Raw genomic sequence first — 10,767 nt, forward strand, 5'->3', positions numbered from 1 at the left:
TAAAGAAGTTCTTCATATCTAAAATGTAACTTGTTTGCTCCTAAAAACGGTGAACTTTAGAAGTATTTTATTCTTTCGTATAGTTTGTGCTTATGGTGTTGCAAAGTACAGCTCAACCCCAGGTCGTAAACTATTACTTTAAAATTTCAAACCCAAAATGAAACAGAACATAGCTCAACCCTCTGCACTCTAGTATCTTTCAAAAAGATACAAAATCACTCCTATTCACTTCACTTCAGTTTGACTCCCAGTTTTATTTTAAAAGGGACATTCTGCTGCTTTTATGAAGGGAATTTCTTGCAAAACTTACCAGTATCTAATTACCAGAACTAGCCTTATAAAGTTATTCTACAGTAATCAAGAATCATCTTATAGTTCAAAATGTGTTTTTTCTTTTTGCAAAAATGATACATACACGTACTTAAGTTTTCCTTCCACCAAAAGACAAGTGCAACTCTCAAACAGGACACTAGTAATTATTAAAGGTTGCTGATTTATATTAAGAGGACCTCAGGTCCTAAAGTGATCAAAATTATTACAATCAGACAAAGGATGCAAAATCTGGTGGTCTCATATCAGAGGATAAGAAATAAAAGAGGTCAGAGGAAACGAGTCATAATCTCAAATGGCTGGATCTTAGTGGTACTTCTTGAGTAGCCCAGGTTTGTATGAGCTAAATACTGTCTCACCCTTTAGAAAGTCCCCAGGCCCAATATAAAACTAAGGATCACCAACTAAGATCAGAGATGCACAGACAGAATTTATAAATTTACTTGCTTTATGGCAGAATGCAGATCCAGAATCTAGAAATTCTAGCATAACAGCAGGAAATAGATTTACAGGAATATAGTAGAGTTAATCAAATTGCAGTTTTTGCATTTCCACATATACAGAATGAAATCTTAAATGATGAGCATACTCATGTTTTCCCCATTTATTTACAATAAAACATAAAAGCTCTAGAGTCAACTCAAGAAAATGCATACTGTATCATGCAATTATTTTTAGGGACTGCTAGATAACCTTATAAACTATTTCCTTCAACTATTTGATTTAAAAGTTATACATCTTTGGCTTTTGCAAGGTTCATTTTCATTACTGTAAATACTTCAGGAACAGACTGACCCCAACCTGAAGCCAGGTGACAGCTGCTTCAAAAAGTCTAATCTGCTTATTGACAAAAAAAAAAAAAACACAAAAAACAAAAAACCAGAAAGGGAATAAATGGATGATTGCTATTGATTCCCATGATAGCTCTACACAGACCCAGTAACTTCTCTGGATTAGTATAGACAGAAGCCAATTAGTTTTCTTTCATATGTAAATAGAGCATAAAGAGGTACAAAAAATAATTCATTGGATTGCTTTATCCTAAAGCAGAAGGCACACATTTTGAAAAGTCACTTCAAACACAGTTCTTGCTTATGGAGCTCTCTCTTTCTCTTAGGCAGGAATTTTTTTAAATAAATTCAAACTCATCCAGCTGTGTATATTCAAGAAATACCAAAAAGTCACAAGGCATAGTAAGTTTCAGCTGTTCTCCTCTCTCCAGTGTTATCAATAACACATAATGAGTTAGTTCCTATGTCATCACAGCTGTGTAGACCAGAGCTAACTTGGCTAATTTAACTATTCCAGTATAGTTCAGTCAGGAGCTCATTCTACTTTAGACAATCCACTCCTCAAGTCAAATAGAAAACAGCAGCATATGCTCTGTATTATGAAATATGCACTTCTCCCTGTCTTCTTTCACGGAGTTCCTGTGACGTTATCTAATGGTATTGTCCCTTGGACAGATTAAAAAAAAACCACAACAATCTTCTAAAAGTAATTAACAATCAAAATCACTCAAAAGTAAGACTATAACACCACTCTGCGCTTAAACCATAAACTAGTAAAACTTCCTCTCGTATCAATAAGCTTTAATTCCAAAAGAGGAGAAAAGAACACTGGCCTCTGAGAAAAATTAACCATGTAGTCTAGGTTTGTACTTTCTTCTTCACCCTCTCCTTCTTTCAGGAATTCAGGATTAGAAATTACCACTTGGGACTTATTTTCATCTACAGATTACCTACAAGTAAAGTCTGCAGAGTGCCTTTCCTTCATGGGTGGTAATATCTAGGAGACTGTTCTATATTCTGGCACACTTTAACATGAATATAATACAAAAAACGGTGGTGATCTCAGCTGCTAAAGAGAAATTTGCACATCCTTCACAATTTCAATTAACCACAACAGTATTCTACATAGTTAGTAAAGCTCTTTCAAAACTGCTTAGTCCTGCCATTTAGTATCATTTCCTATTAAGGATGAGTGCCTAAATTGTCAGAGACGATGTTTTCTTAATCGAAAACAAAACATTCAATGTTGTTTTCTTAACTGTGTATTTGGAATTTGGAAATTCTCCAAAGCCCATCCCGTGTGCAAAAGAAGCCTTGGCATCTAAATATGGGGAGTTCATACATACAACTAGTTTCCAGTTGATGTCAGCAATAAACATCTGGAGATATATAAAAGCAGAGTGAGCACAGTGGTATTGTATCATACTTTGGGATAAAGACAAAACTGGAAAAGAATAATTAAAATAATTTCATTATAATGAACCAAATAAGCATTTACTATTGAAATCCTTTTTTAAACGTTTTTAGTTTCTAGGGATCTTGACTAAAGAGTTGGAAGGGACCTGTGAACTTACCTAGCTCAACTTCCTTTCCAATTTTATTCTTGAAAATAAAATGAATACTGCACATCTAATTTGGATTAATTTAGATGTTAAATCCAATACATTTGCAAAACAAAGAATTTTATCTGTACAGTTTAAAACTATGAACTTCTGTCTCTTCTAGAGACCCAGAACTATGAGCTTTCCCCAAGTTTCATACAATGAAGTAACAGCGATACGGTATATAATGATTTTCCAAGTCATATAAAGTGCTGAAAACAAGTGGGATAAGCAATTGACATTCATTATTTCTGAATCCACACTGCTGGGCTAGACTTGGGCATATACACAGCTGAACACACACTTCCTGGTTATGTGCAATCTGTACAGATAGACCAGCTTTACAGGCCTGACCACAGAGATTAATAGCTTTAGCCAAATAATGTGGTAACCATGTGAACCTGGGCTGCTCCAGCTTGTTTGTGAATCTCTCAGCAAGGCTCAACATGCCGTTATCTGCATCTTGTTGCCAGGAAACACAACATCGCTTTGGAATACAAGGAAAACCAGGTTGCAATGACCACAGGTCAACTTCCCAAAAGCCTAATTTTTGACACTTAGCTATCTACAATCTTATATTTCTTACTGTTGTCTATGGAGAACTTCACTTTACTAGTAATTATCTGTTAATACGTTTTGCTATTTTTATCAGAGCAGGACCACTTACTACCATTAACAATGTAGCAGCAGCATTAGTAATTACAATAATTCACTCATACTTCGTCTCTCAAGTGAGAAGTAAATGTTAGTTTAGTTCATTAAAACAGATTTGGAAATCAAGCACTCACTGCAACTACTTTATAACTGATCCAACAATGTACACTTACAGGCCTATATCTAGGTCTAATTCTCTAGCCAAGTAATTTTACCAAAGAATAAAACACCCAATATGCTGCTGACCTGAGTTCTTGGATTTTTTTGAGATCAAAATACCTGTCTTGCCTTCTCATGGTAACAGAATGTAATGTGTTGGACAATAATCCTGCTAGTTTCTTCCTGACCAATTCAAACAGACAGAAACTTAATGTACCAAGATGCTGAAGTACTCAGCGGACTGGAAATTTGCTTCATAAGAGTGAAGTGGGAGGCCACTATTTTGCAGTTTTGCAATCTGGAGATGGAAGGATTACAGTGACTTTGAGAGTATATAAAAGTAATTACCTTGACATACCAATTTAGAATTGCTAGCTCATGGGCAACATAGATTTTGGACAATACCTTATTAAAAAGATTTTTAAGATAAAATAGAAAACATTTTTCTCTCCTCCAAAGCTTGCTTTAAAAGAAAAAAATTAAAAGTACTTAGCTTTATTACAGGATCTAAGAATTTTGCTACCCAAGCAAAGAATCTTGAATACCTAATACTATCAAGATAATACATTAACAATTAGAAAGCTACATTCTTTAAAAAAAAAAAAAGATTTTATTTATTTGAGAGAGAAAGAAAGAGAGAGGGAGAGAGAGGGCGAGAGAGGGACCGAGAATCTGAAGTAGACTCCACACTGAGCACAGAGCCCAATGTGGGGCTGGATCCCACAACCATGAGATCATAACCTGAGCCAAAACCAAGAGTAGGATGCTTAACCGACTGAGCCGCCCATGAATTAAGCTACATTTTTGATATTATCTTACTTTTATCCCAAGGGGCTCCTATATAATAATGCCTTAAACTTGGGTCTTATATTGTTTCTTATCTTGTTCCATGCAGCTCTTTTGAAATGCAAGATCCAAAGTTCTGGTCTCATGATAATAATTAAGTTCCTAAAACGACACACAGACCTGTGTACTATACAACTGAAATAATGCAATATTAAGAGAAAACCACTTACCTAATACTAAAACGGAGCAAGTTTAAAAACAAAAACAAAACAAAAAGCTGGTTTCTACAATGCCAACAATGCCCTGGCACTATGTTGCACACAGGTTAACATCAAAACTAACAAAATTAGACAATTTAGAAACGGTTTACTGACACCATTTGATTGTTGAGTCTCCAGACACCTGGGCTGGTGTAACCCAAGTTATCTGTGAACAATGAACAAAGATGACTCTTAAGAAAGTGTTTCTCTCACGGGTGTCTGGATGGCGAGAGTCGGTTAAGTACTCTACTCTTGGTTTCGGCTCAGGTTGTGATCTTAGGGTCATGAGATGCAGCCCCAACCCACTCAGCATGGAGTCTGCTTAAGACTCTCACCCCCACCCCTCACACCTGCGTGCGTGCGCACGCTCTTGCTCTCTCAAATAGATAAATAAATCTAAAAGGAAAAAAAAAAGGTTTCTCTTGGACTTGTGGATTAGGATACTCAGCATATTTTTCCTTCCTATGGGTCATGCCTTTTGATACCACATCAGGCCATTCATCATCTGTGAAGCTGTCAGGTTGCCCTCACTGTCTCCCAAGTCAGGTAGCATGGACAGATGTATTCTTCTCCCCTCATATAATTTTAATCCTTTCTCTTGGACATAGACAAATAGCTATTAATATCACATATTTACTCCTATACTCCTATACTACAGGAGAAACAACTAGACACAAAGATTACTGCTTACTATATACCACTGTTATTACACTAGCAACTTCACAAGTGGCAACTATCATTTCCTCTTCATTTTTATGTTCAATTAAATAGGAATTCAGATATGGAAGTTTCAGTTCCCTATTGAGTGAATATTGCTTGGGCATCCACACCTAAAAGAACTGGATTATTTATGCACATGCTTTGCATACAAAAACTTGAGGATAACTGTTTTTTTATGTAAACGATAAACATATCTATTAAGATAAATTTTCCCTTCAACTCATTATTCAGGTCTAAGAAAACAGCCTGAATTGTAGAATAATTTTATCTGTAAGATAAGTAGAATAATAAACTTACTGGTAAAAAGCCTTAAGGAAACTAAAGGAAATTTAACATGTTTGGGCAGGATTCAGAAGTCTGAGAAGAAGTACACAAAACTGTACCATTCAAAATGGAAAGAGGGCCACAAAAATCCGCAAACAATATTATTTCCCTTTAAAAAACAGCAGCTACTCAATATGCAAAATTTTAAAATTAGATAAATTTGGTATTCATTATGTATGCTATTATAAGATTAACCCTGGATTTTCTTTCAAAAGCAAGCTCTCTTGTACGATTAAGAATTTGATTCACAGCATTCAATGTATATGCAACTTCTCAGGCACACACATGTTGTAGAGTGACATATGAATTATTCAAATCATAAAACCTTCATTGTCTGGTTAGGTAAATAGTCTGCACTGAACCAACATGAAAAATCAGGATAGCATACAGCCAAAAGAATAAAACCTGTTAGGTTACTACTGAAAGAAACCACCCTACTATAGCCTTTTGACCTTCTCTATAGGATTTAACAACAGCTTTAAAGTAGTTATAAATACATACCCATACTTCATTCTCATTCTATCATTCTCTGGGTTACAGTAAAATCTTTCCAAGTGCTCCTGGGAATCAGTGGATACACTCTGCCACTTCTGAGTAGTTGTCCTCTTGATCTGCCAATGATATGGCAAGACCGTGTGGTGCTTCAAACAATCCCTGCCATAAATACAAGTACCTTGCAAAAAATCCATGCAAATTTCAATTCCATTCTCCTGGTGAGTATGGTACTGTAGCTGGTTCACCAGCTCAAACACAAGGTCAAGGGAAGCCTCTTCACTTTTGTCCTGAAAGAGCTCAGTACTCAATTTATCACTGGTGTCCAAAATGTACTGGATTGTAAAACTGTTGTCTTGGAAAACCCCTGGAATGTAATCCATGACTTTGTCTATGCAGTCAGGACTAGTAGGAACATCACTTGAAACTGGATGCAAAAGGTCAGTCTGGAAGTGCCCTGCTGTAGAATCTGCCACCGTCCCACTGAGAGTTTCGGGTGGAAAGCTGTGATCCTGGATTGGAACCACCTGCTCTGGAGCATCCGTGGAAGGATGGGCTTCTGGTATTTGGCCCCCAACACTTGTCCCATCAGGAATCAGGACAGACATACTGTTTTCTGCTGGTGGACATGACGGACTGATTTCCAGGGGTTTTTTCACTATAGGTTCATGTAAGCTGCTCTCATCTGCACTCTGGTTTCTAGATCTGAAAACACCATCAAGTGAGCCAGATTCTAGCAAAGTATTTAAAATTGGCCTCAAAGACCTCAGGGTTCCAGTTCCCAATCTCTTCTGCTCTTTTTTCTTAAAACAAGTCTTCAATGGAGTGATCTTCTCAGAGAGTCTCATTTGGCATGAAAAATCATCAGGAGGAGAGGGAGGCTGGACTACACAGTCTGGCTCAGGTTCGGTGGTTTCCATTTCCATGGTGTGGTGTGGATTAGCTCCAATTGCTCCTCAGAGTCTAAAAATCCTACCAGGAAAAGAAAGAAGATGATCATTTACAAACTGACGAAAACTGGATCCTATCCATTCGTCAAAATGTTTTGTTTTAGTCTGTGACTAAGTCCCTCAAGTCACTCCTCTTATACCATATTTCATCTTTATAGGTCAATTTTAAATTTTATTGAGAAATTAAGGCTCCAAAGCAGCCAAGTCTATTCAAAAAGCCCATAGCAGGTAAACGTAAAGAGATAGGACCTTCCACCAGGCTCTTGACATTTATTGGTGGACAATATACAATGGGTAATTCTGCTAGGGTATGAATTTTTACTGTAAGTCTAGGGTGTGGTGGGGGGGTGAGGGGTAGAAATAAGTGTGGCTAACAAATGACAACAGGGAAACCACATCTCTGCTTTGTGGTTCTCTTCACAGTTGTTTATCACCTATCCCACGAGGTGACAAAACCTGTTTCTTTGTTAAAAAAAAAAAAAGTTCACCAAATGAAGGATAAACTTCAAAGTTAAATAGTGAGTGAATTTAAAGTATGAGGATATATTCAAGAAACAAGGGCTCTCAACTGAAATGTCATATGGGAGAAAGCCAGGAGCATGTTGAAGCATTACTAAATTCCAATACATTCCCGGAGGATGTTAAGGGTCTACTTTTACAATTCCCAAAACATTACCACTACTGGAGGAAGAATACCAGCTGCTTGTTTAGCAACAGAAGCTACATCTGCAGCAACCACTATACGCTGTCTTAGAAACCAAACACAACTTCACAGAAAGGGCCTCCTTATTCTTGTCTTCAGAAGAGTTACACATATGATTTTATCTATTAAAACAAATGAAGACATATTATAGAAAAACAACACAAGAATATAAAACACACACCAAATGTCAAATTCCTAATGAACTACTGAGACCAAGAAGAGTGCTCTCCTCAAAGAATCAGACCCCTTGAAAAAAACTAAAACTTACAGTAAAAAGCAATGAAAACTTTGTAAAATGACAAATGGTGTTTCCTTCACAATCTAACATTCATTAACCAATTCTGAAAATATTTACTAAGCACTGTACAAGGTAGAAGAGCTGGTGATGAGCAATTAATCTTCTCTTGGCCAACTGACTAAAAGGAAAAGAGATCATTGATGCAAGGGTCCATACTTCATCAAACAACTCCTCCCAGGTATCAGTACCACGCACACGGTGGGTGCTCTATAATACTTATTAACTGAATTACTGAAGAAAAAGCACCTGTTAAATGACTAGTTCCGTTAGCCTTTACAGGTCAACAACAAAATCATAAAACTGACTCCCCCAAAAAATGAATATTAAAAATCTCATTGGAGAGATTCATGAATCTACATATAAAAAGTTCTTAAAGATCAAACTCAGAAATAAAACACAATACACTTAACCCTTGAACAAGACCGGGGTAGGGACAGTTCAAGGAACCCATCCTGGGAAAAATTTGCTTGTAACTTTTTGACTCTTGAAAAACTTAACAGGCTACTGTTAACCAGAATCAACACTGATTAACGTATGTTTTGTGTTCTGTGTATCACATACTGCATTCTTACAACACAGTAAGCTAAAGAAAACCTTATTGAGAAAATAGCAAAAAAGAGAAAATATGTTTACAGTACTGTACAAAATCCGCATATAGGCGACCCCGGAAAGTTCAAACCCGTTTTTCAATGCTCAACTGTATATAACCAGGTGTTAGCGCACACGATAAGTACAAAAGAAAAAGGCAAAAAAAGAGTTCAATGTGAGCTGGCATTGTTAGGGAAAGCTTCACAAGGTGGGACTTGACATAAGACATAAATCAACTGGAAAGCAGCCAAGCTAGGCGTTATTATTCATCACTCGGTGCTCTTGCCTCAGGGCACAATTGGCACAGATTGTGGTATTCCCTCTCCACCACACTAAACTCGCTTGTGCCTTCCCTCGCGCGTGTCTGTGAGCGCGGGCGCGCGTACACACACACACACCCGCGCGCGCGCCACCCCTATCACATCCACTCAAGGGAAAACACACTGAACCAATTTTATTTATAGGGGTGTACACAACACACACACACTATAACTTTTCCTGTTATTGCCCTCAGTCAGGCTCGGAAATAAAACTGAGGAAGAGGTAGAGAACTGAGGAGTGGCTGGAGTGGGGAAGTCACTAGAACCTAGTTCCTCAATTAGTTTGCATAACAGAAAAATAAAGATTGGAAGGACACTTCCTCCGGCCCCCCGCTGCAGGCGACCTACCGCTCCACCCCTCGCCTCGTGATATCCCCCGTCCTCCCCGCACTCCCGGCCCCTGGCACCGTGCACGGAAACCACCCGCTGCAAACTCAGGACTCGCGCCAACCAGCCGCGGCGCGACTTCGGGACGCCGAGCCCGGGTCCGAGAGACGCCTCCTGCAGGCCACGGCGGTTTTCGCAGCTCCGCCCCCCGGGCCGCGCCAACTCCGCGCAGCGCGGCTGAGGCGCCGCCCGGCTCGGCCAATTCCCGGCGTTCCGGAGCATCCGACCCCCCCTTCCCCCTCGACAAGCACCGGAGCGCCCCCGAACCCTCGCTGCAGCCTCGTCCCAACGAGCAACCCCCGCCCAGGCTTCCCTCCATCCCAGAAGCCCCTCACCGCACCTTCCACAGTTAATGGACCTCGCCTCCTCAACCGACCTTCCTGAGAGGATCGTCCTGCGAGTCTCGGAGGCTCGCAGAAATGAGCCGAGAAGCGCAGGGGGAAACGCGGTCGGCGCCTCTCGGGGTGGAGGCAAGGAAGGCGAAGACTTCTGCGCCTTCAAAGTTGATCTGAAAACAGCCTGCAAACTTCTGGGCTGCAGCCGGAACGCGGGTCTGCCGGAAGGCTCCCCTCAGCTGCCGTTCACGGCACCTCGATCTGCGAAATGATCCTCCGCCTCAGAGCGCTCGGGGTCCGCCCGGCGGGGGAGGCCGCATAGACGCGCCCCCCGCGCCCACCCAGACCAAGTGGGAACGGGGAGACGCCGGCGACGACTAAACCCCTGTGTCCTCCTCCGATTTATACACCTGCCCGAGGCCGTAAGTGATTAAGAAGTGTAAACCAATCCCATCCCGGTACTGACGGGATCCGAGTGAATTCGGTAGAAAAAACCTCACAGTCTAAATATCAATCACCTTAGATCCCTCAGAGGCTGCGAGGCGGCGTCCCCGTCCGCGCCCGCCATCCCAGTTAGGGTCTCTCGTCCGTCCCCCAGAGCCCACCCGGAGCCCTTTACCTGATCGCGCAGCCTGAGAGAACGCACCGCAGGAGCCGGGTCGCCGCACCGCCGGCTCGCTGGCAGCGTCCGCGCGGGAGGATTGGCGCGGAGAGTGGGCTTGGGCGTCTAAGGGTCGCAGGCCGGAGATACGACAAGCAGCGAACGGGCCATTCCGCCGCCGGGAGTGCAGAAAGCCGCGACCGCACTCCCGATGCAGCTCGCTCGCCTGTCACCCCGAGCTCTGCTTTAAAGTGGCTTCCGGTCGCCTCCTCTCGGCTGCCCCGTCGCGGAGGCGGAGCCTGGACAGCGGGGGAGAGGGGTGGGGTGAGAGGGCCGGACGCTCAGTGGGTGCCGGGAAGGAGGCCCGCCCCACGTGCGCGTGCGCGCTCGCTCGCAGGGAGGCGCGCGAAGTGTGCGTGCGGCGGCCGCGTGCTCCCGCGAGGGGGCGTGTCCTTCCGCGCGCCGGCT

The 10,767-nt window shown here is 41.5% G+C and overlaps 1 protein-coding gene across 1 annotated transcript in view; it reads right to left on the reverse strand.

The window, feature by feature from the left end:
- Window positions 1-10,585, reverse strand: part of TIPARP (TCDD inducible poly(ADP-ribose) polymerase) — a 30,276-nt gene extending 19,691 nt beyond the window's left edge. The window contains exons 1-2 of the mRNA XM_026497345.4: window positions 10,318-10,585; window positions 6,127-7,089 (exon numbers count right to left, since the gene is read on the reverse strand). Of these exons, the coding sequence (XP_026353130.1) occupies window positions 6,127-7,043 (917 nt within the window). The 5' untranslated portion in view covers window positions 7,044-7,089; window positions 10,318-10,585. The remainder of the gene's footprint in view (window positions 1-6,126; window positions 7,090-10,317) is intronic.
- Between the last annotated feature and the right edge of the window lie 182 nt (window positions 10,586-10,767).

The sequence above is a fragment of the Ursus arctos genome, unplaced genomic scaffold (genome assembly GCF_023065955.2).
Source record: "Ursus arctos isolate Adak ecotype North America unplaced genomic scaffold, UrsArc2.0 scaffold_20, whole genome shotgun sequence".
NCBI lineage: Eukaryota > Metazoa > Chordata > Mammalia > Carnivora > Ursidae > Ursus > Ursus arctos.